Below are 27,569 nucleotides of genomic sequence, written 5' to 3'. Positions count from 1 at the left end.
CTATACTAGGAAGCGCAGCCACTACTGTATTCCCTACATACTAATCTAGCGGTGACCTGGTTGTCTTAGAAGAAAACCCACTTGAATACCAAGTCTAGGTCACTTCTTCTATAAGTTGCAATATCTCGGATACGGCACTATCATAGTTTAAAGAATTAAGGCTACGGTCTATTAGCTCTGCAAAGGCTATGGGAAAAAAATATTATTAGATATGGTCTTGGAATTCATTGGATAACATTGGATAACAGTTACAAATACAATGTTTCCATCTAAAGAACATGTAAGTGGAATGATAGTTACAAATAACTTTAACAATAATATTAATAACAACAATTAAATAGAAAACATTTTCACCAAATCCCTATGAATTTCACCCACCTTTTTAATTCTTTTATTATTTCCATACATTAATAGGAAATCAGCAAAATGAACTCCCTCCTGGAGGGTCCTGGTGTGAATACTGGGCTTTTCTACTCAGTAATCAGGGAAGACTGTTGATTTATAAAGCTCTATCTGCTGTCTTTCAGAGAAGAGTATCCAGATTTTTACTGTAAACGTAGCCTTTGTTTTGCTTCTTTCTTTCTGACCACATTTGAGTAGATGTTGCAGATTTGCTCGTTAGAATTTACAGCCATTGACTGGCCATTGTCTGGTTTAATTCGCAATTTCCTGCTGGAAAATGATAAAATTGTTTGCAGGGCTAGTTTGTTCATGTTACACATCTCCAGTTATACTATAACAGAAATGAGCTTTAATATTACCTTGTCACGGAACAGATCATTCTAGGATCGATGTCAGGGAAAGCCAGTCTTACCTGATTTATGAACTTGTCATAGTAACCTGCAGCAAAACCTAGCTTATCCTTGTCAGAATGATGGACAGTTGTTGGAGGTGGCAAGTATTTCACTATTAAAAAAATATATAAAAACAGGGAAGAAGTGTTTCCTTACACTTTTCTGTTTGCAGAAGGGATTTAATCAATATTTTCAAATAAACCATATCTGTTTAACGCAAATCATTTACGTCAAACATTCCACGACTGTAGAAAATAGCACAAATGATTTCAGTATATTTTTGTAAGTCTGACCAATTCTTCTTCATAAAATGGAGGGGAAAAATGGAAGCATCTGAAGGGGATCTGCAAATGGGAGTGACTTCGGTCCGCTGAACCCAGAGCTGCGGCCCCAGCTGTCTCCACATTTTAGTTATGCTGTGTACGCAGTGTAAACATTGGCTGATGCTGTGGGGGATCGGGGCTCATGAGCCTGATTATTACTTAGCAGGCACAGGTTACAAGATGCAGGATTGTCTTTCCTCAGACTGACCATAGCAGACAGGTTTTTTTTGTAATACAATATAAACACAGGTTCCCAGTTTCTTGCTAATAAGGGGATATTGAGACTCCAAAGACCAAATCGATGAGCTCCTGTTACAGTGGTCGGTACTGCATTGTTTCTCCTTTACATTTCCCAGCAGCATTTTCAACCAACCAGATTCTCCCCAGGGCTCTCTCTATTAAAGCAACATTATATCTGTTATAATGCAACTTGATTCTTGTAGAAGGCAAGATTTGGTAAAAATGAATGGGGAGCAAAAGAGCTTTGGCCTTTTGCAAAAATGGCGACAATTGGGTATTTGTGACGATTAGTAAAATTTGACAACAAAACAGCAACATCTGATATCTGACTTGGGCAACAGCCGATATTGACTAAGCACTCTTCTGCCATTAGACATCTTCTAGCCCTGGAGGACCTCTTACAATCGATTGTCTTGAATGGTGGTGTCTACCAGTGCTGGGAGGTGCTTTGTGGCAGAAGACTGCTTAGTAAATATGGCCCAAGGTTTAAATTGTTGGTGACCTTTACCAAACTTGTCGAAAGGAACTGGCACAGCATAGCACCTCTAAGGTGAATTACAGAGATGCATATAAAATTGCTCATCCTGATGGTAATAAGAGTTCTGGGGAAGGAGGGAAAGCAGAGCTGTGATCCAAGAAAGATCATTGGAAAACCAGATCATGGGGATTACATCGCCATAGAATAAATAGATGTTTTAACTTTTTGATTATCATTAGTCTTTCATTAATTGGCTACTTATTTTGCAACAGCTGCAACTGTACACCCACAAGCCCCAGATATATTGTGCTGTAGTTTTCACACTAGTCGCGCAGTGTTGCATAATCATTGTATTCCATAAACTCTTATTGCTTTGTTGTCTGCATCACTTAATATTCAACTTTTTCAAATGCCACATTTTTAATTTTCTTTCTTTACACGTCAAATGCATATTATGTCTGCTGCGATGCATTTTGTTAAGACTGCTCCATAGTATCTTTTGCCCGACAGCTTCTTAGCAACAAAACTCTTAGCAATCACTATGTGAAATCTTTTACAAAAATAATTACGTTCAAATTAGTGCCTGTAAGCCCAAATTCACATACAAAATTGCTCTGCTCATGACAACTGAAACAAATGACTTTCTTATTATTACTATCAGATAAATGCAAAAATGTAACAGTGACCCAAATGTTTGCATGTTCTTGGGAGGAAGTCACAGATATGGAAAAGTCAGGAGAAACCATTGATCATATTCCGGGGGAGCAATGTGGTTCCCTGCAACAAAGCTCATGTATTGTTGTGCGGGTACAAGTGTTATGCATATGTATGTGTATTTTTGTTTAACACATTTTTTTTTATCTCAGTTTTTCATAATCGTAGCACAAGTTATTTAATAAAGTCTCCAAAGTGAGTAACTAAAGATCCACTCTTTAACATGAAAATGTATGTATTTACTGTATGTATGTCTTTATTTATATAGCACCATTAATGTACATAGCGCTTCACAGCAGTAATATATGTGTCAACCATAACAAATAATATAATATAAATAACACATAAAGGGAAGAAGTGCTTCAGACATAAAAGTAACATTTAAAAAAAGGAGTCCCTGCTCTGAAGAGCTTACAATCTAATTGGTTGGTAGGAAGGACGTACAGAGACAGTAGGAGGGCATTCTGGTAAGTGAATTTGCAAGGGGCCACGGATTATGTATGAGGTGTTAATTATCAGCCATGGAGATACTCATATGCTTCCTTATGCAGGTGTGTTTTGAGGTGGGTCTTAAATGTGGATAGAGATGGTGCTAGTCGGATATTGAGGGGAAGGGCATTCTAGAGGTGTGGGGCAGTCAGTAAGAAAGGTTTAAGGCGGAAGAGGGCTTTAGATACAAAGGGGGTAGAGAGAAGACATCCTTGAGCAGAACGCAAGAGTCGGGATGGTATATAGCGACAAATTAGGGCTGAGATGTAAGGAGGAGCAGAAGAGTGTAAAGCTTTAAAAGTGAGGAGGCGAATTGAGTGTGTCATAAGTGATGTAATTGGAAGCCAGGAGAGGGATTTCAGCAGGGGAGACACTGAGACAGATTTAGGAAACAGTAGTGATTCTGGCAGAAGCATTTAGGATACATTGTAGGGGAGACAAGTGAGAGGCAGGAAGTCCAGACAGCAGGTTACAGTAATCAAGACAGGAGAGAATGAGGGTCTATGTCCGAGTCAGAGGACAGTGCCTGGGGTACCCCCACAGAGAGATCGATAGAGGAGGAGGCGGTGTTAGCAAAAGAGACACTGAAAGTACGATGAGAGGTAAGTGGAGATCCAGGATAGAGCTTTGTTAAGAATGCCAAGAGTATGGAGAATATGAAGGAGAAGAGGGTGGTCCACAGTAGCAAAGGCTGCAAAGAGGTCAAGTAATATGAGCACAGTGTAATGACCTCTGCCTTTAGCAGCATGAAAGGGTTAATGATAATGTATGATTTTACATTATCGTTCTTTACTTGAAACAGCATGCTGAATTGAAGGAAGAAAAAATAAAATCATTAATTATATTGGAATTAAAGCATTATGTGTAGGGAACTTGGGCATCTAGAAAGATATAGGTTGGTTGTTTTACTCTTTACTTTAATCTTCCATGGGGGAAGGGAGTGGGAAATAGGGAGTCATGGTGACTAGGTATTAAGTGATAAGGATGAGAGAGACATTTACATTAGGACATCTCAGTGTGTCATGCTACTTCCTTCATTTCAGCTTGAGGGTAGTTTACAAAAAGCAATAGGAGGAGTGAGGGAGGAGTTACAGAGCAAACACATAATAGGATGTATCAATCAAATTTTATTGTCCGTCACTCTCTCTTCTTTTTCACCTGTCAAAAATCTCCTCCAAGTTTGAGATGGTGCTGTGCAAAGATCCATGGCAGCCGTATCTGCATTTAATGTAAGATACCAATGAGTAACAAGTTAAAGCGGCCACAAGAAAGAAAGATGTGTGTATGGTTGCACTGAGATGAGCTTGATGCAGTGTTTTTGCCCCAGTATGCAGTGAAGATACTTTGGTAAAAAAGCACCCACAGGGAGTAATGTATTACTCTATCAGCTGCAAAATGGTGAAAACAATGGTGCTAGATTTGTCAAATACGGACAAAGTCCCCTGGACTTCTTTAGGATTTATTATTTTAGTATGGTACTTTATTTGCTCCACTTTTGCTGTCTAACTTTTTTTTAAATGCAACTGAAATAACCCCTGAGTTAATAGGAGAAGGTTGGGTTCTAAAAGTCTCAGCAAAACGGGGACATAAAATGCACCATACCTAAACGGAAAACTACATCCCATTCCTTTCAGTGTTTGTTTCACATGGATAAATCTGCTGCAGTTTATATCGGCTCAGTTTTTTTTTAACAGGGAGACTTTTATAAACATATCTCTAGTGGTTGCCAGAAAGAGACCAAAGGATCCTTCAAATACAGAAAATCAGCACATTAGAGGTAATTTGAGTAATCATTAAAGATGGACGATTGTTTTCGTCTAATTTGGATCCGCAGCAGATCGGCCCGTTCCTTTGGTCCACGGATTTCAGTGATTCAATCTCAAAAAGGGTGATTTGCATTTTTATTAACAATACACTATGCGAATTTCGCAACCGGACGACAGATTTGTAGAATCCAATCTGCGGATCGGTTTTTACAAATCCGTCCACGGGTTTTCTCCAAATGGCGTTTTTTGATGAATCCGCATGGATTAAAACCGACCAAATCAGTTTACGGATTTTAGTCCACGGAACGGATTCTGGAATAAAATACGAGACAATCCGGGAAACCGATTTGATCTCTAGTCATCAAGTAAGAGTTAAAAGCTTTAGCAAAGGGAGACTGAGAGGAGGGGGTCACATCAGAGAGATAGCAGACATAAAAGGCCAGCTGCCAGGGAGGGATGAGCTCTTGAAGTTCTTGAATTAAGCACTTCTAATCTTTTACGTTAGGGATGACCATGAAGCAAAAAGGCTGTCAGCTTTGTCTCATCTTTATGGCACCTAACCTGTCTTTAGCTGTAACGGTGAAGATAGATGATGGATCTCACTTCCAGAATTGCCTGCTTGTAACTCATTAGTCACCCAAGAACCAATCACAGTCAGCCACTTTCGTACCAGCAAAGGCAGCTAATTTGATTTTTTTTAAAAACCTGTTGCTATATAATGCTTCTGACAATGATGTGTGAAGGGTAAACTTTCAGAAGTCAGAGCCATGTCACTGAGGAAAGCAGCAACCTACTGTATTATTGTGGGTTTTTTTGGGGGGGGGAAACCCTGCTTTATATTTGTACACATGATTTTTAATTTGATTCCTGCCTTTTTGCATTTTAACAGAAAGCACACGATAAACAGAAATTGAAGGAAAAATCCACTATTTACTGTAGATCTTAAATCGTGTAATTTCAAGGACATTTCTGATCCAGTGGTCTCTATTTGAATTAATAGGGATTAAAATGTCACATGATATTGACAAGGCTTCAGTACAGTCCAGGGAGTGATTTTGGGGAACCACTTTGTTTTCATCTTCACGGGAATTTCACAACCCATATATTGTGTTAACGGTCATCAGTCAATTATTCAAACATAGATATTTGTGAGGAAAGAAAAGAGGGTGGGTACACCATGTCATAAAAACAGTCAATTTATTTATCGAAAAATAAAAACAACATTCCACTGGCAATTAATTTAAAAAAAAGTCAGACATACTCCAGCCTCCATGTGCCATAAAAGATATGTAGAACTTGTTGCAAATACTGTACATCACGTATTGGGAGGCAGATCAAACAGAAATGCCGACGGACATTTTGTGTTCAAACAAATGCTTTGTCAGGATGAAAGAGATTAATATAACAGGCAGTGAGTGCCTTTTATAGTCAGACATGCTCCTCCTCCAGTTTTAATTTCCAGGTTAAACATTATTACATTAGCCACTTGTGTAAATACTATGCCCAAGAATAGAGAAAAGAAAAAGTGAAGAAAAAAAACACGAACAGTATATCTTCACATATGTCACAAGTAAAAACATTAAAGTAATTGCATTCTATAAAAACACAGTTAGATCATTATCATCGATAAAGTCTTTTCCTCCTGTAACATCAAAAATTATTCCATCTGCAATAACAGGCTCATTCTATCTCCTCTTTTGGGGGGAGGTACCCATTCTATACCCATAAATCTAAACAGATTTGGATTGCTATTATGAAAAGACTTGAAAAGTTCTGCTACAGTATATGCATAGTACAACTGTAATGTTTCGTATTAGATCTTATACTGTATGTTCTATAACTCATTTCTCATGTAATTTTGCCCATATAGAAATATTCACACAGACAGACGAACAGTTAAATGACAAAAGTACTTCTAGAGCTGATAAAGTGATCAATTCTGCAGACATGATGCTCATGAATAAACCACTTTGGGGGGTATAATACAATTGTAAACACCAGGATCTGATATGTTCATGACTTTTACATTAGGATATTTTACAGAAAATTCATATTATGTGCACTCTCCTGAAACCCCTTGCTCACGTAGTTTTCACATCCCAGGTTTGCATCGTGAAAGTTTTCCATTGCACAAGGTTCCTCCCTTCAGTGCCACCCTGCATTGTTACACAACACAACATCTGTTTTACTGATTCATTTTGTTAAGTGTTGTTATATTTGATCTACATATTTGTTCTCACGAAGCTCTAATTTATGTGCTATGTTGTAATAAATAAACGTATGCCCCGCTACACATTGGCATGAGTGCCGTAAGCTGGGGACCACTTAGCCAAAGACAAGATCCGCTAGATTACTAAACACTCCAAGGCACATTCTTATGGAAATTTTGCTCAGTAGCATATTATATTTTTCAATGTATGAAAAGGCTCTTTGGATATGGATATTGCATTGTCAGGTGAGTCATAAATAGGTTTGACTTGTATTTTTATGGAAATGGCTCATTTGTCTTTACAAACACCCAGCAATGCTGTGTACTAACTCAGCATAAAGTCTTGAGTTAAAGCTTCTTCCCTAATGGAAGGAAAACAGTTGTATTCAACAAATAAGGGAGCATGGAGTCTATATTGTATTGTATGTCTTTATTTATATAGCGCCATTAATGTACATAGCGCTTCACAGTAGTAATACATTTGGTAATCAAATAAATAACAGATAATATAAATAACAGATCATGGGAATAAGTGCTTTAGACATAAAAGTCATATTAAGGAAGAGGAGTCCCTGCCCCGAGGAGCTTACAGTCTAATTGGTAGGTAGGGAGAACGTACAGAGACAGTAGGAGGGAGTTCTGGTAAGTGCGTCTGCAGGGGGCCAAGCTTTATGTATCATGTGTTCAGAATATCCACAGTGCTATTCATATGCTTCTTTAAGCAAGTGTGTCTTAAGGTTGGTCTTAAAGGTGGATAGAGAGGGTGCTAGTCGGGTACTGAGGGGAAGGGCATTCCAGAGGTGTGGGGCAGTCAGGTATGAGCCAGAGACGGAGAGGAAGGGAGAAAGAAAGCACTCAGACACCTTTACTAATCCTGGAAATGTAACAGATTCCATAAGCCGTGCAATCAATTTGGTAAAAATTCTGTCTTCTGATTGTATTGAAAAGACTGTCCCATGGTGTCCAATAGCGGAGCACAGCTGTAGAGAAATAGGGGCTACAAATCAGTAAAAAAAACTATTAAAAAGAATTTATTGGGTGGTCAGTGAGGGGTACAGAGTTACTCTGACGCGTTTCGGGAACAAGTCCCTTTGTCAAAGAGTGAATTCGCGTCTGTATAACCTCCCATATAAATATGCGAACCCCCGCCCCCAACGATGACGTCACGGAGATCAAGTCTCGTGCGAATACCCCAACCGGCATATCCCATCGGTGGAAACTAACCACCAATTGGATGCCAGGCTGCGGACTCGCCTCTCGTGTAGGCTAGGGCTGCCGAGGAGTGCACATCATGGAGTATAGAGAAAAATACAATACACAATGTGAGAAAGATTAAAATAGTATAGCGCAATGTTAATAATGATAAAAACACGAACTTGGACCATATTAAAGCAATGGAGAAACAATTAATAGATGATTAATTAATTCATAAATGTCTGTCATAATAATGTCATGAGATATTGGGTATTTTTAATCCCTTTGGTGCTTGAGGGGTTAATGAGCTACACTTGTGTAACAAAATACCAAATGCTGTGTTTGAAACTGGTCAGAACTGTTTGTCTGCTCTGAATATCAAAGGAACTTACTTGGGGCGGGGGTCCATCCTGGATAGCCCACTCAAGGGGTCAATTGTTTTAATCAAAGAAGAGCAGCTTCAAGGTATTCTGTAGAAAGGGGTGGGCTTAAGGCACCATCAAAAGAAAGTATTGTATCGAAGTCTGGGGGAGATTGTTTCAAGTAAGATCTGTCCAGGGGGCATGCTTGGATAGCATAGCAGACCTCATCTTCTGAACCTGTGCCTCTCTGGGAAAAAGCCATAGCATGTGGTAATGTACTGTATAGGATTTTCTGTTTTACCCCTTTTATTTTAAGAAGCTGCTCTGCTTTATATTGTAATTGTATGTTTATTTTGTAATACCTTTTCTGTAATTCAAGCACTGTATTTTTATATATATTAAACCATTTAATAAGTAATGCTTTGGGCTCTGAATGAACTTTGTGCACGCTGGAGAGAATAACTTGCTAAATTCAGGCACATGTTACTACAACTGATTTTGTGTTAGAGTGCATAGTTTTTCCTATAATAAACAGGGACATGAGGCCCTGGCGGATATTTTAGTCTAAGATCTTTTATCATATCTGCATAACCTCAGGTGGTGGCAGTGGTTGGTTATGATGTGCAATTGAGTAGGGGGGTTAATGCTAACTCGCTGGTTCCTTGCAGAGGAGAAAGGGGGGTTGCTAGAGAAGCCTTTGTGTATTAACCCTGGTTGCATATCTAAAGTCACGTGCTCACTTGTGTGCTGTTCGTGGCGGTGGTATATTGGGACGGTTTGAGGAGAGATACAACCCATTTGAGGGACCCCTGAGTGGGTGAAGAGTGGGTACGCTTGCGAGCGTCGGTATTAACCCTTGTCCCATATGCAGGTTGCGTGCTAGCAGGGGGTCTTACGTGACAATGTCTATAAGCTCGGTCATTTGGATGGACATATAAAACCAATGTGATTAAGTCAAAGTAGATTAATGGATAGATAAGCTATTCAAAAATTCAATTCATAGAACAATATAGCATAGGTATATGTATATGTATATTGAAAAGTCTAAAGGACCTTGTCTGTAATCAAAACACACATGCATATGTATAAATAATATAACCGAATATATGAAACAATTCTGCAAAAAAGCAAATATATGAAATAATTCTGCAATAAAGCAAGGCTATATATGCAAAATGAGCGAGAAACAGCTTCAAAAGTTGAACCAATAAAGAAAACAATTATAACCTGTATGAATAATAAAAAAATCTAATAGGTTATCTTTAATTATATAGGAAAACCACATATAGTAATCAAAAACAATCAATAAACATAGAGAATACATTAATACCATAGTGTCTGAGGTTATAGGACATTATTAACATTGCGCTATACTATTTGAATCTTTCTCACATTGTGTATTGTATTTTTCTCTATACTCCATGATGTGCACTCCTCGGCAGCCCTAGCCTACACGAGAGGCGAGTCCGCATCCTGGCATCCAATTGGTGGTTAGTTTCCACCGATGGGATATGCCGGTTGGGGTATTCGCGCGAGACTTGATCTCCGTGACGTCATTGTTGGGGGCGGGGGTTCGCATATTTATATGGGAGGTTATACAGACGCGAATTCACTCTTTGACAAAGGGACTTGTTCCCGAAACGCATCAGAGTAGCCCTGTACCCCTCACTGACCACCCAATAAAGTCTTTTTAATAGTTTTTTACTGGTTTGTAGCCCCTATTTCTCTACAGCTGTGCTCCGCTATTGGACCCCATGGGACAGTCTTTTCTCTGCTATATCGGCGTCATGCACGCACCATGCAAGGGTGAGCTGCTACACGAGTGAGTACTTACCTGTTCATTCCAGGACTTTGCATTTATGCTATGCATAGTTTGTTTTACTGAGAGGGTTAGCATGACCTTTATGGTATATATTTAGGTCAGTCACCACCTCATACAAACTTTCATACTGCTGCACGCACACATCACTCATGACTTAAGTCAATACAGGTGTTTATTGAGTCTCACGTAGCTTTTATCATAGCTCTGTCCCCCTTACGAGTGATTATCGCTTTTTGGATTACATATATATGTCCTGTTTGCCGCTGAGCCCTGACTACTGGGACTAGATCCCTAAAACCTTGTGCTCTGATTGTATTGTGTGTTGTGACCACTGCTTCGTCTTTGCCACAGGTGGCCTATTCCAGTCCTCAAGGGCCAGAAACTGGCCAGGTTTTCAAGATATCCCTGCTTCAGCACAGGTGGCTCAATTTGTGGCTTAGTCATTATGAATCAATATGACTGAGCCACTGATTGAGCTTCAAAAGTGGGGACTAAAACACTGTCTCCAGCTACATGCCAATCTCCCTTCTCCTAATACTATCCAAAGTCATGGGAAAATGTGTTCACTCCCAATTAAGCGATTACTATACCAAGATAAATTTCCCTAGCCAATTCCAATCTGTCTTTTGCCCCAAACACTCTACGGTAACTACCCTGCTAAAAGTTTACAATGAGATCCTGTGTGGAATGGAACGGGGACAACTTACTGGTGCAATATTCCTAGATTTTGCAAATGCTTTTGATACTTTTGATCATGTTGATTATGTTGATCATGTTGTTTTGTAATTCAAGCTTCAGTGCTCTGGAAAAGGGGAACATGTTTTAAATTGGTTTCACTCCTCCCAATATGCGTCTCTCGTGCTCTAACTACAACCCCTTGGATGTCACCTTTGGTGTCCCGCAAAACTCTGTTCTGGGACCCAACTTTACAGTCTACATTAATGAGCTACCTACAGCTTGTAAGGGAGCTTCAATACACATGTACGTGGATGACACAGTCTTATATGCACACAACCATAACCTCTCTGACCTATGACACATACTTCAATCTGATTTTTCAAGACTTTAAAACTGAATTTCCCAAACAAACTGGTTTAAACACTGAAAAAACTGTAGGAATGGTATTTACTACTAAGCTACATTTCTAAAGCTACCAATGACAGAGCTATAAATCAGAACCAACTCTAACACCATTTTATCCGCTGTCACTAGTTTTAAATATCTGGGCATATTGTTTGACTCATTTAACATTTGGGTTGCATATTGTTACTCTGATATTTAATACCTATGCCAAACTAGGTGTACTATATAGGAACAAATCATCTCTAAGCCAGTTGGTCAGAAAGCACATTACACAGCAGCTGCTAATACCAATTATAGTCTATGGGGACACCGGTGCACCGGTATTAAAACGCAAGTACTGATGCAGCCACGAGTATCCGAAACTGAATGAGACTGCCAGGGACCCCCGCTGTGTTAATCCGATGGGCCACTAGTCTGTTTGCAGAAATGTCACAGAAATGTTGCAGCATTACTCGGAGATTGCCCCAGAATTTCAAAGGCAAGTGTTCGGATACTCATTGCTGCATCTGTATTTTGCTCTTTTTCTGAATGATATGGTGTGCAGCACTGCATCTTTTTTTTGTGACATAGTACAGCTAAACCCCGTTATAACGCGCCTCGTTATACCGCGATTCGGTTATAACGCGGTTTTCCCGTGGCTCCCGTTTTTAAAAAAAAAAAAAAAAAAAAAATTTTTTTTTACATTTTTTTTTTTGCACACTGCACACACTCACTGCACACACACTGCTCATTGCTCACACTGCCACACTGCACACACACTGCACACTGCACACACACTGCTCATTGCTCACACTGACACACTGCACACACTCACTGCACACACACTGCTCATTGCTCACTGCCACACTGCACACACACTGCACACTGCACACACACTGCTCATTGCTCACACTGACACACTGCACACACACTGACCACACTCACGCACACTCACACACACTTACGCACACTCACGCACACTTACAGACACTCACACACACTCACACACACACACACACACACACACACACACACACACACTTACACACACTTAGACACTCACACACACTCACACACACTTACACACACTTACACACACTTAGACACTCACAGACACTCACACACACTCACACACACTCACACACACTCACACACACTTACACACTCACACACACTCACACACACTCACACACACTTACACACACTTAGACACTCACAGACACTCACACACACTCACACACACACTCACACACACTCACACACACTTACACACTCACAGACACTCACACACACTCACACACACTTAGACACTCACAGACACTCACACACACTCACACACACTCACACACACTCACACACACTCACACACACTTACACACTCACAGACACTCACACACACTCACACACACTTACACACACTTACACACACACTCAGACACTTACACACACTCACAGACACTTACCCACACTCACACACCCATATACACACACACACTTTCTCTCCCATATATACATACACACACACTCTCTCACTCTACACAGACGGGCCGCGACCAGCACCACCACCCGCTCCCCCCCCTCCTCCCGCGCAGGCAGCGGGAGCACCGGGGACAGCGGTGGGGAGAAGAAACCCCCCGCTACAACCTCCATGCAGGCAGCATGGTTCTGAGGTAAGCGGCGACCTGAGGGACATCCCCACTCCCATCTCCTGCCCCGCGGCCTGTCCCGCGGTGACAGGGTGAAGCGGGGACAGGAGGGACATCCCCGCTCCCATCTCCTGCCCCGCGGCCTGTCCCGAGGTGACAGGGGGAAGCGGGGACAGGAGGGACATCCCCGCTCCCATCTCCTGCCCCGCGGCCTGTCCCGCGGTGACAGGGGGAAGCGGGGACAGGAGGGACATCCCCGCTCCCATCTCCTGCCCCGCGGCCTGTCCCGAGGTGACAGGGGGAAGCGGGGACAGGAGGGACATCCCCGCTCCCATCTCCTGCCCCGCGGCCTGTCCCGAGGTGACAGGGGGAAGCGGGGACAGGAGGGACATCCCCGCTCCCATCTCCTGCCCCGCGGCCTGTCCCGAGGTGACAGGGGGAAGCGGGGACAGGAGGGACATCCCCGCTCCCATCTCCTGCCCCGCGGCCTGTTCCGAGGTGACAGGGGGAAGCGGGGACAGGAGAGACATCCCCGCTCCCATCTCCTGCCCCGCGGCCTGTCCCGCGGTGACAGGGGGAAGCGGGGAGCGGAGGGACATGCCCGCTCCCATCTCCTGTCCCGCGGGATGAATATGCGCTAAAGCGCGGCGGCCATTTTTTTTTCTCGCGACCCCGTTAGTAACGCGGTGGTCTCGGGGTGGACCCCGAGACCCGCGTTATAACGGGGTTTAGCTGTATATGGTACAGCACCACAAACTTGCATTAGCAAACTAAACACCCTCAATTCAATATACAACTTTGGCCTATAATTTAACTACAACACACATCACTGCAAAATGCACAAAGTCTATTTTTCCTGTCTTGCCTTCAAATATTTTCTGGATAAGCTACCCGCCTATCTGAACAAACCCCTCACCCCTACTACACATAGCACGTATCACCTGAGATCTGACTGCAAAAGACTGTTCATGGTCCCAAGATTCAATGAAGAATCTATCTGCTCCTCCTCTTACTGTGCACCCCACAACTGGATCAACCTACCAGAGACTCTCAAACCTGCCTCCAGTCTAAGTTCTTTCAAGATTGCAGATGTTTCACATCTTAATCTGGTCTGTAACTGTTCCATATATTATCTTTAACTGTTCGTGAAATCTCTTTAATGTAATGTATACAGTAACCCTGTTCATTTAATTAAACCATGTATTGTTATCATAACTGTGCCCAGAACATACTTGAAAACGAGAGGTAACTCTCAAAGTATTACTTCCTGGTAAAACATTTTATAAATAAACACAGACTCCAGAATCAGAATTATGAATACTTCAAATTCTTTCCTCACTCCCAACAAGATGTTCATTGGGCAAGGTTCCTAGGAATGGTCACAATGTCTGGAACACTTGTCTCCAGGTGGTGAGCCAATGTTCAGAATCCACCGTATATATAATGTACCAAGGTCAAAACAGCTGTCTGTTTTTGAGTAGGTTTACTGGCTACTCGATGCACTTCTTTAACCCAGGCTGTGTTGAAAAGCTGTGTAATGCAGCAGGCGCAAGCTCATAGGGGTCCATGTTAAAATAGATTAAGAATTACAGAGTGACACACTGTGCTCATTTGCATGCCATTACCCAGAATCCCTGGCTGCAGTGGAAGCACTGTTTGCTAAGTGATAATTGGGAAAGGCAGGGTTTCAGACGTGTCTGAGACAGGAAAATTCACCACAAGTGTTTTTTTTATGTAATGTACTGTAGATCATATTTTAAAGTTAGTTTGCAGTTGAAACTGAAGGGTTTAGCTTATTTAGCTTTCTTTCAATGTCATTGCATAGCGATTTTACTTACAACAGGTACTGTTCCCTATCTTATGCATGGTCCTCTGTGAGGGAGTAAGCATGCCAGGGTCAAGGGACATTTAATAGATAGGCGCTGTGCTTACAGGATCACCTCTTAAAAGAAAAAAAGTTTCTTAGGGCTATAAAGCTCTGATAACTGATTTAACGCAATATTAACTTAACACCACATTAATCCTAACTGTGTGTCCTCAAAAGACAATAACGCAACATTACATCATGTTTTCTCCTGTAAAATAGTATAGTATGATCTATAAAAAATGTTAGTGATGACATGCACATGATATGCAAATTAGGTGTTATCAAACATTGCATCCAGTATCCACAAGCGTCTGTAAAGGTTAATGTGGGGAATTAACGTTAGATTAGTTAAATCACATCCAGACATTAAAATAGGGATTTAACAAGGTCTTTATGGGTGTAATGCCCCTATGAGGCATGAGTTAACCAATATAGTATTATTTCCAGAGTTATTTACCTCTCTTCTCCTTTCTTTCTCAACTTGAGTTAAACACCTATTCCCGAGTCTGGATCAGTGTAACACTAAGACATTCTTAACATCATATCATTTGAAGATAATAAAATATTATGCCACAATAACGTGTCACTAAGCCAAAGCTAATGAGATGTAGAACGGTTGTTGTTTTTTCCTATAATGAGCTTTGTGTTTACGCGTTAACCTCAGGGAACGTACTGTCATATCCAGTTTGGTTTTCGGCAAGTCACATTATAAGCACTGCTTTAAAAGAGCTTTGTAAATATAGCCCTTAACTACCAAAGTAACTAAAACGATGATTTTTTTTTCTTTAAGGATAATCACATTTATTTAAGGGAATTATATTAAGTTGATTACCAGTTGTTTGGCGGGGAGATACAGTCAGTGACAATGCACCTTAAGTGGGCCACCTCACCATGGCCATGTGTTCACATCGTCTCTGTTCCTGATAAGTCCTGCTCACCTGCTGTAACATTGCACCTCTTCCCTGACTGACAGAGCCATCTGGGAGAGGACACTATCTTTGGGCAAAACTGACAGCGCTGACATGACAGGGCCCGTTCATGAGCAGAACTGATAGGTTTAAGAGATTATAACTTGATTCTGTCTCTCTAGTCATTCTCTGTAGAACAAATCAAAAGGTCACGCAATAGAAAAACTAAAAAGACAAAATGAAAGGTGGATCGTCAGATTATACTGTAAATCATTTGGGGAGATTATATAATCTATATATATTTTAACGAAGAATAAGGGAGATGTACTAAAAGGCTGCAATAGTGTCCATCCTCCTCAACAATGTTTTTTAATGAAACCCATGTATGTAGGATAGGTAGTTTTTTCATGTTTGATATTACATTTACCTATGTAATAAACAAGGTAAATATGTTAATTCTTAACTTTATAGTGTAGCAAGAATGCAAAGCTGTATATACAGTAGAACCTTGCAAGAAATTGTATTTATTAATATTACTTATGTATTATTAGCATTTTGGCATATCAGCAAGGCATTCTGGGAAAGGACATGCAAATGAGCACTCATACACATATACTGTACACACACACACACACATTAATGTTTTTTTTTTTTGTGAGAAATATTTTATCGCAGACTCGATTTGAAACAACTTAAGTTGAAGAAAGACCCCAGAGTTAGGTAATGAGATGTTACCTTAACAGTGATGTTGCAAAAAACAAAAAACAAAAAAGAGTTTACTAAATTGCAGTGTGGTGTTTTAGAATGTTCTCTATATTCACAAATTCAAACAGTGAATATCACACAAGGAATTTACAATAAACTAATTTACTTAATACAGTACATGAATGTATAATCAAACTGACAGCATTTGTCAGTGATTTTACTGACTTATGCACAATTAAAACCTCTCTGCTTGTGATTTTTTTTGTCAAGTTCAAAGCAAAGTATTTATATTACTGTATATTCATATAACGTTTAACATTTTATTTTCTAAGAAAAACGTGTATCACATACTGTACTGGCTGGTTGTGGGACATTATCCATTCTTTCGGTTGTTGCACTAAGAAGGCCCATATCCAAACACCTCCATTAAAGCAGAAAAACACATATGACATCATATATATATATATATATATATATATATATATATATATATATATATTTTTTTTTTTTTAAATAAATCAGTTCTGTAGTATTAGTTAAGTGACTGTTTTTTGTGCTTTTTGTTTTTAATCAACATTTAATGTAATTTTTAATGAGTTTTTAATGCCTCCTTTGATTTCTATAGCAGGTTTTAACCCACCTCCCAAGCAGTGCAACATTTTTGCAACACTTTGTTTATGATAATTTGTTGCTAATGTTCCCAGCAGTTTGAGCTGTAAACTGTAACAATAGATAATGTTACCTTAGTAATATAAGGATACATTGTAGGTACTGAGTTACAGTACACTGACTGAAACAGCCATTATGTTAGGCAGGGCTGTCGAGAGCGTGTTCGAGCCACGGTGAAAAAATGTTAGATATAACGCTGCTGTTAGATATAATTTAATTCACATATCTTTATTACTCTCTCCGCTCTTTCTCAAATTGAGTCAAAGACCAGCAGTGGCGAGAAAAAGTTTGTGAACCACTTAGGATTTTCACATATTTCAAACCTAAAATGTTATTAGATCTTAATGCAAGTCTTAATAAATATAAAGATAAAAGATAAAATGTAAAGATAACCTGAACAAACAAATGACACACAAACATGATACTTTTTTAAAATGAATTTATCCACAAATGATGAAACATTCAATATCAATGTGTGAAATAGTATGCAAACCTTTAGATTCAGTACCTGGTGGCTCCCCCTTGAGCAGCAATTACTTCAATTGTTTCTTGTAACTGCTGGTCAGTCTCTCACATCGGTTGAGGCATTTTGGCCCATTCTTCCTTATAGAACTGCTTTAACTCATTGACATTTGAGGGCTTCCTTGCATGGACAGCTCGCTTGAGGTCCTGCCACAACATTTCGATGGGGTTTAGGTCCGGACTTTGACTAGGCCATTCTAAAATCTGGACTTTCTTCTTCTGCAACCATTCTTTTGTAGATCTGCTTGTATATTTAGGATCATTGTCTTGCTGCATGACCCACTTTCGCTTCAGCTTCAGCTCACAGATGGATGACCTTACATTCTAATCTAGAATCTTCAGATACAGTGCAGAATTCATAGTTGTGTAAATGATGTCAAGCCGTCCAGGTCCTAATGCAGCAAAGCAGCCCCAAAGCACCACACTCCCATCACCATGCTTGACGGTTGTGTTGAGGTTCTTCTGTTCGAACGCAGTTTAGGTTTTCGCCATACATAACGTTTCTCATTGAGGCCAAAAAATTCTACCTTTGACTCGTCTGTCCAAAGAACATTGTTCCAGAAGTCTTGTGGATCGTCTATTTGCTCTTTGGCGAACTTCTGTTATGTTTCAATGTTCTTTTTAAGAGAGCAGTGGTTTCCTCCTGGCTATTCTTCCATGAACAGTATTCTTGTTCAGTCTTTTTCTGATAGTTGAGTCATGAACACTCACATTAGCAAAGGTGACAGTGGCCTGCAGATCCTTGGATGTTACTCTGGGGTTGTTTGTGATGATTCCTGGATGATTTGCCAGTTTGTTCTTGGAGAGATTTTGGTAAGACGACCGCTACTGGGTAGAGTGACTGTTGTCTTGAACTTTCTCTATTTGTCGGACAGTGGATTGGTGTAGGCCCGCATTCTTAGAAATGGTTTTGTAACCCTTTCAAGATTGATGAGCATCAATAACTGCTTTTCTGAGGTCTTCAGAGATTCATTTGATTGTGGCATCCCGTGTTTCCACACACCTGTATGGCGAAGACCAAAATCACATAGTTTATAGTGTGGGGCCTCCCAAACTCACCCCTGAAGATCTACCTAATTATTTAAACACCTGATTCTAATTATCCCCTATAATTTAGCTGATAAAAACAAGGTTTCACTTACTTTTTCACATACTCTGACTCTTAATTACTCGTTGTTTGTCTAATTGATACATATTTTTGTTTCAAAAGACACGGAATTGCTTAATTTAACCCCTATTGAATATTTAAGAAACAAATGGTTTTGATTCCGTAACGTTATCATGGAAAAACGATGGAATTTACATAATTATCATTGGGATTCACAAACTGTTTCTCACCACTGTAAAGTATTTCAGGGTCTGGATTGGAGTAACACTAAGACATAATTAACATCATGTTTTTGGAAGATAAAGCAATGTTGCCTCGTACAATAACGTGACATTATGCCTATTCTAATGTGATGTGATTATATACAATACATTTGCATTGAATTAGCTTTGTGGATATGAGTTAACCTAAAGGAACATAACATATGTTCATGCTTTAGGCAAAGTCACGTTATGAGTCCTGATTTACCAGAGCTTTGAGGATCTAGCCGTAGGTGAGCCATGCATACACCCAACATATGGTATGGAATTCTCTCTATTAGCATGATGCTGTATGACAGGTGTCAACTTAAGCTCAGCTCCATTGGTCACGCTTTTCCTGAATTTATGCTTATGCAAGTGTATTAGTGGGAAAAGTCTCCTTTGATAATAGATAAGGGATTTGTAGATGAATGTGTCTCTCTATGCATGAACACTCTAATAACTCAATGCTAGGACACTGGTGCTTCAATGAAACTTCTTAAATGAGCATGTCAAGGCTAAATTCAATTTATAGTGTCTGAATAATCAGCACTTTAGCACTTCATTATATATTAATGTAATGCTAGATTGTCTTTGAACTAATTTCAATGTAATTTGCAGTGAGTTGTCTTTTCAAAGGAAAGTCCCATAATTGTGGCAATAGGATATACGTATATTATTCATAACATGGAGGCCTGTTATCTCGCCTGTTACTGAAGCAGGAATGTTGGTAATGTGGATAGGAGTCTGCATTCCAGCCAGCAGAATTTTAATTTTTTTTTTGTAACGAAACCATCAAATGGTTAAATAAAGATTGTACTTCTTTCAATGCAAGTTTTTAGAACCAACTATCCCTAAAATCTTGCATGCAAAACATTGGTTAGCCAATTAAGAACTTATCCAAACATTTGCTGCTGTTCATGCAATACATGGAATTACATTTACTAAGAGATTGGTAAAGTCAGTGATGAAACCAGTAAAATGATTGCATAACATGGACTGATTTTCTTCCCAATAGTTATTATAATGGTACCACAAAAAAAGCCCATAAACTGCTGTTAAAATAGACTAATGTTCACATGCTAATTCTTTAGAAATCTGGGAACTCTACGGGTCCAAGAGGGCACCAAGACCTACACTTACAGACCCTGCCTCCCTGCACACAAAAAACCTGAAATTGTATCCATGATAAGACACCCTGGGGCAGATTCATCAAGCTCTGGTATGAGTTACCGCACCTGATTTGGCATTAACTCCTATTGTCTTGAATAATCCATACCGGTACATTTGTGGCTGAATTTCAGTTAGAAAATGTATATTTTACCTGAATAGAAGATCTTATAGCATGTTGTAGGCCAGTGGTTAAAAATTATAAATATGTATGTGATAATTACCGCTGCTCTGTGTGCAGGCTAAGCACCTTATTATTCTTATCTCAGAGTGAAGACCAAGCAAGCCAATTACGAATTAGATATATGTCCTACTATTTGTAAACAGCAGCCCTTATCTTTATCAATTTGTATCCATTTTCTATTACTTCCAAGCTCCGGATTCCATGAGAAATGGACTGGTGAGTGAATGCTAAACCTTGCTGTGCTATAAATGTTGGGCTAATACATGGCTTAATTCAATAAACTACAGTAAGAGTCCTGCCTGAAGAAGCAGCACAAAAACATCCCCGGAGACAATGAAGCTGCAAAACCAAATACAATGACAAACTGACTAAGTACTAAGATCTTTTGGTATACAATGAGTTGATGTGTAACTGATATTAATAAATGTATCCAGAGACTCTTTTGTTCCTGAACCACTGAATTTGCACTCAAATGTTGATTTTAATAAATGTAATACATCAGCAATGTGCTCTGTTATCCCTGAATTGAATTTAACTCTGGTTGTCATAAAACTACAGTATGTTAGCCAGCTGGCACATTTCCACTTCCTGCACAGTCCTTTTATTTAATTAAGCCTTATGTAATAATAATAATTAAAAAAAAAAAATCTTGCCATGGCAAGAAACGATGCGTTGTGTAGTTTCATACATTTCAATTTAACAAGCAGTGGAATGTGTTATACATTCTAAAGTATTTATCGCTCTTTAATGTATATTAATACAACTGTGTTAAATGGTATTTTCAACCCTATTTTTTTTTGTGACCCAAAATGCTCACAAAATGGTTCTTTTTGCTCTCATACAAATGAGTAGAAAGCGTGGGGACCATCACATTGTGGAAGCTACATATGTAGCACTGTTCTTTTAGTAAAGCTCCACTGCACTGGACATGGGAGAAGCTGCCAGCAACACAATGCCTTAAACTCTAAGGAAAAGTGTGAGCATGCTCATATTCCATGTAATAATACTGTAGTTCCAGCTGGGATTTTGTAGAAGTCAGTAAGGAAAGGGAGAATTTCAGTCCAAAGTCTGGACTAACCTTATCTCCGAAGGGGGTGCCGGCATCTCCTTTGTGTTTAAATGTCTCTCGTCATGCGGGTCAAAAGGAAGCTGCAAGGGATGACGTCACTGCTTCTTATTGGCCCACAAGACATGGAACATTTTAAGCCACCATTAGTCCCAACAAGCCCCATCAGAGCTACTATCAGAGATACCAGTATCCCAATGCAGGCAAGTATCTTGGGAAGCAGGGGGTCTCCAGAACTGAAATTAATGCAGTTCTGGAGACCCCCTGCTTCAATCCTATAGCTACAAAATAAATAAAAATAAAACATATACTGCAACTCTTGTAATGCTACTTTGCATGCTCTATTTAGCCACTTGTATCTAAGTAATGACTAAAAAGATTATTGTGAGTTTTCTATGAGATGCAGGGCTTGTGGTGTATGTTGTAGGTTTCGATAATTCAGCTTTTTGATGAAATTATCTCTTTTTTTTTCCATAGGCGTTAATAATTGTATAGAATAAGCTGACCTACAAAGAATTATAAAATAGTCTTCCTTATATCTCATAAACGTAACACCAACCTAACCTACTGTAATAACTTCTGCATCAAATTTAGCGAGAAATGTTTTCCCATTCAAACCAAGAGGATTTTTCTCTTTGATACTTCTGGTGCAGTATTTTTACACTAGTTTTGCCCCTAACACATATACAGGGGACTAACCCTTATAACATACTGTCACATTGCTATAATTCAACAAAATCAGTACAGGCATACCCCGGTTTAAGGACACTCACTTTAAGTACACTCGCGAGTAAGGACATATCGCCCAATAGGCAAATGGCAGCACACGCATGCGCCTGTCATCATGTCCTGAACAGCAATACCGGCTCCCTACCTGCACCGAAGCTGTGCGCAAGCGGGGAGACTATAGAGCCTGTTACAAATGCGTTATTTACATCTGTTATGCATGTATATGAAGATTGCAGTACAGTACATGCATCGATAAGTGGAAAAAAGGCAGTGCTTCACTTTAAGTACATTTTCGCTTTACATACATGCTCCGGTCCCATTGCGTACGTTAATGTGGGGTATGTCTGTAAATAATCCTGGATAAAGGCCTATTGGTTCAACTCACAAGTTTTGCAGTTTACATATTTCTATTCACCACAGCAAGTTCTACTTGCTGAGAATGGAGATGCTGACGGCCTTGGAAAGAGGTTGTAATTAACACTGACATTGAACTTCTGGCTCAGGGTCACATCTCCTTAGTCTCTGGGATATGCACATTTGTATGAAGGTTACAACTTCAATTTAGAATTCTACTTGCTGAACCATCAGTAAATTATATGATCATAATCTGTACTGCATAGAAACATTATTTAGAGCTACACAATCTACTTTACATCCAATCTCAATTCTAATTCCACATAGCAAGTCAAATATATATATATATGTTTTAACAATTTATCAATGTAATCAGCTCGATAACTCAAACAAACTTTTTTACTTGTGAAAAATGCATACATGTTTATTTTCTTCTGAACATTGTTTCCCATTAAAAGTAAGGGTCAATAAGTGAAGCTATGTCAGAAAACACCTACTGGCCCAAATCACTTGAGCCATAAGGTGTCCTTCGCTGTCAGAAGTACAATACAATACCACAATACTACACGGTAGAACACAGGTAACAAAGAAGTGAGATGCAATCCAAGGTCCACATCCACCGAGGTTTAAGCACACTTCAGTTTCCATTCATATGAATGAGAGTAAAGGCATCCTGAAGCTTGGCACCTTTTTGTAGATCTGGGCCCAAGTGGAAAAAATGAGAAACTGATTTTTTTTTAACCAAAAATGTAATCCTACATGTGGATCTTTCTTAAGAAAGAAACGTTGGTCAAATAACCCAACCACTCATTTTTTTCCACTTAAAGTGCTACTCATTTCTTCCTTTCGTTTGTTCCCTGGAGTGATGTGATCGGTGGTTGTGAGTATGGCACCCAATTTCAACGTTGTTTATAATTGACTGTTGTTCAGCAGATACACATAATTATATTGTACAAATTAGCTTTTTCTGTACCGTAAGGCCCGGCTTCCTAGTTCGAGAGCAATCAGCAGATCAGCTTTTCAACATTTACATAATTAACACTTAATTAACCGTGCTCTAATTGACACTCAGAGAACTTGCTTAGCAATGCGCTGCACTAAATAACTGACCCGGCGGTTGCTTTTGAGGAATGCACTTGAGAAGCCCTGATCACTGCTGTGCTCGCAAGAACAACCTCTCTGGGTAATACGGAAAAAAAATAATATTGATATCCTGTGAATTACTTGAAGAAAACAGATTGTTTAATTACGGTGGCCTTTCCCAATTACTTCCCGGAAAAGAATGACAAATGGCATACATGCTGTTTTTAAAAAAAAAAAAATGTTTTCTACATGTTTGTGAATCTACTTGAAGCAAAACTGTGAATATTTAATTCCAATCTGAAAGGTCTGTATGTTCTATCATGTTTGAAACTATTCTCACACTCGAAAACTAAATGAAACTTAAACTGCTTGTAGTTTGAGAGGGCTACAGCTCATCATTCTGCAATAACAATGTTTTTCTTGCTTGAATGGCTGCAAGAGGCATTTAAAAAAAAATAAACATGAATAAGCACGCAAATAATATATTTTGCAACGTTATCCATTCGCTAAACTCTAATCATCTTTAAAAACGTCAATATTCAGAAAAATATAACTTTTTTTATCACGGTGTGCAGTCATTAGTTGATAGTTTGTTAGTTTGGAGAGAGATACTGTAGGAGAGGAGTATTGGAGAGAAGAAGAGATTAGAGAGACAGAGGCCTATGATGAAAAACCACTTCCCCATACTGAGTTCAGCTCCATTCAAATGAATGAGATTAAACTCTTCCCTAGCAGGGGGAAGCTGCTGCACAAACTTATTTGATAAGGGCCAGAAAGATAGAGAAAAAAAGGAAGAGAAAAAATTACTCTTGACAAACCCAGGTACTATTATGATGTTCTGTTAGGAGTTTTCATAGTTTTCTTTATGATGGACCATATCCATTTAACTAATCATGAGGATGGCAGTCATAATGACCTAGTTATGTTTATCAGTATATTTATAGACCTGTATAAATGCATGGAACCATCATAAATGAATGCCAGGATTCCCCACCTGAAATGACATTTCCTAGTCTGAATTTACACCGGAAGAAGAAGCCTGTGAAGATTCTCAAGCTACATACATTATTATTCCTCTATCAAAAACTTTAATGTTGATCCAATAAAAGTTATCACAGTGTACCATGAATCAGGCAGGAATTTGCAACATAGATCCAATAGAAGAAAAAAAAATCAATTTATTGCTCCTGTTCAATCTAGAATCTCATTGTGCGAAAATTTATTACAGGCTCAGGAGCAAATAAATTCCAAACCCAATGTTTATTTTCCAGTCGGTAGAAGGAATGTAGGAGACACAGTTTTGGTATCTGCAAAACTTCTAGAGCAGAGGTTCCCAACTCCAGTCCTCAAGGACCACTAACAGTGCAGGTTTTAAGGCTTTCCTCTCATTAGCACAGGTGGCCCAATCATTGTGACTGAACCACCTGTGCTCAAGCCGGGATATCCTTAAAACCTGCACTGTTACTGGTCCTTGGGGACTGGGATTGGGTACCACTGTTCTAGAGCAATAAGACTGAGCATTAATGGAATAGCCAGCGGGCTTTAGTCACAATCTGTTATGTAGAATGTGGCCGTTCCACACCAAGCTCAATAAATAGGTTACCTTTGTTTCTGGTAATATCATGGGAGCATCGTTATGATTTATGGAGGGTTATGCTTCACCGTACTTTTCAATTATTCCACCTACGCATATCTTTTGTTTTTATGTTTTACGCTCTCTCGAGATCGAGCTTTATGTTTATCAAATGCTTTCATGAGTTATGAGATCAATTGTAAAAACCAGCACCCTTTGAGTTACTATCAAAGACTCCAGGCTGTAAAACTAATGTACAATATAGCACAAGTCTAAGAAATATGTTAACATGAATAGATATCAATCACGAATTGCACACCTGTGGGCACATGGCTTATGTATGTGAATTGGCTTAACACCTGCAGCTATCCTGCTGACTTACTGTACCTCCCCACAAGCTCTCACAATGAGCACTGTCTCCTCAAAAACATGCACACTACACCTCAGTTACACTGCTACAAAACATATGGCTTTTTCATTGGCCCATTAATGCAGAGACAATGTTGACCTCAAAAACCTCGCAAGAGACAGAGGAAAAATAGATATTTTTAAATTGACAGTTAACCCTGTGGTTTCTGTATTGTTACCATAACTGAATAGGTTAAAGGCATTAACGTGACAATTCCAACTATGATAAATAAATGTTGGTGAGTGTTTTTGTACGACTATTCCTAACATTTTAATTCTGAGAAATAACCTCCAAAGATATATATAATAATAATATTCTTACTTTATTGACAGGTGTACAGATGTTTCAGATAGGAAAGTCACTTAATATTAATGGCGACTTGCTTTAAAAAAAAAGTGTGCAAATATTCACATAAACAAAATCTGGATAGACCTTTTTTTATTTGTCTCAGCAAATCCCCTCCATTCAAACATTTTGACAAATTCGTCAATTTCTTGTGATATAATTAACTAACTAAAAGGCAAGAACGTTTGTGAAGTGAAGCGGGATAGATTCCGACATCTCTATTAATAGGCACTATTTGTGGTTTTCTTGCAGGTATCTATGAGCCGACATTTCTTGTACAACTGCAGTGAACCTACCTTGGATGTGAAGATTGCCTTTTGTCAGGTGTGTGTTTCTTACAGGTAAAACAAGGTACCGTATGAATTTGTACTTCCATTGTCCCTTCCAAATCTTTTATCTTTATACTTTAACAATGTATTGCACTTTGAATGAATTCCTGACCGATAAATGTTATGAGTGGCAAGCAGTAGACAATACTGTATATACTGTTTAAACATTTCAACTTTAAATGTAATGCATATGTAAAATATTTCTGTATCCATCCAAACAACCAAACTTTCTTCCTTTACAGAACTAACAAATCAATGGGATTATTCATTAAGCCAGCGATGCGCAAACTGTGGGGCGCGACCCCCAGGGGGGGCGCGAGACTGCCGACGGGGGGCGCGGGGTTTACAGAGCGCGCTTCCCGAAGGCACTTAAATTAAGTGCCGGGGGAGCTGCAGGGCCTCTGTAAACCATACTTACCCGTGGCTCCGGCGGCTTCCTCCCGGCGTCGCCATGGCAACGCGTCGTCAAAATGACGCTGCGAGGTCATGTGACGTCACGTTGCTATGGCAACGTGACGTCATTACGCCGGAGCGAGGGTATGTTGGGGTTGGGGGGGGGGCGCGGGAGTGAGGGGACAGCCAGCAGGGGGGCGCAGGGAAAAAAGTTTGCGCCCCCCTGCATTAAGCTCATTTACAGGTTAACACACCTGAAGCAATGTTAACTTCCATGCCAGTTAATGGGAGTTATCCCCCAATTGGGATGGGGGGGGAGGGGGGAGAGGTTTAACCTTAATAGAGCTTGATGAATCTGTGGGCCAGCATTCTGATGAATGAACTCCATAGCGTTACATCATTAAGCACATACACATATGCACTCACTGCAGGTGCAGTATGAAAGTCTGTAAATAATACATTTGTTAGTCTTCATTAAAACGATCTATCCACAATCAATACCACATAGAGAAAAGGTATAATAAATGACATGCTCCAATAATGCCAGCCACCAATATCCTTTTAATGAGGAATAATAAATGGAGTATAGATTCGTACTGTATATGGAACATGCAGTGAGTGAGTGCATTTGATGCACCGCCATAGAGTTCATCATATCTAAAAACCATATTGGTTTGTGAGTGCCTTTTAGTATGAATTCTAAATCACATTAATGTGTACAGTATAATATATATATATATATATATATATACATACATATATATATATATATATATATATATATACTGTATATACTGTATATACTGTATATATACTG

General features: G+C 39.5%; 1 protein-coding gene across 5 annotated transcripts in view; it reads left to right on the top strand.

Annotated features, from left to right (window-relative positions):
* MAPK10 (mitogen-activated protein kinase 10) overlaps positions 1-27,569 on the top strand; it is a 318,476-nt gene that overhangs the window by 103,545 nt on the left and 187,362 nt on the right. For 3 of the 5 annotated variants that reach the window (XM_075605802.1, XM_075605793.1, XM_075605831.1), the window contains exon 2: positions 26,283-26,354. In XM_075605802.1, coding sequence (XP_075461917.1) covers positions 26,283-26,354 — 72 coding nt within the window. Of the gene's footprint in view, positions 1-26,282; positions 26,382-27,569 lie in introns of all 5 variants that reach the window. The other 2 variants (XM_075605821.1, XM_075605812.1) reach the window with 2 other exon arrangements.

The sequence above is a fragment of the Ascaphus truei genome, chromosome 1, assembly GCF_040206685.1.
Source record: "Ascaphus truei isolate aAscTru1 chromosome 1, aAscTru1.hap1, whole genome shotgun sequence".
NCBI classification, from domain to species: domain Eukaryota; kingdom Metazoa; phylum Chordata; class Amphibia; order Anura; family Ascaphidae; genus Ascaphus; species Ascaphus truei.
The sequence above is the reverse complement of the archived record's forward strand: the minus strand, read 5'-3'. Positions and strand labels throughout refer to the sequence as shown.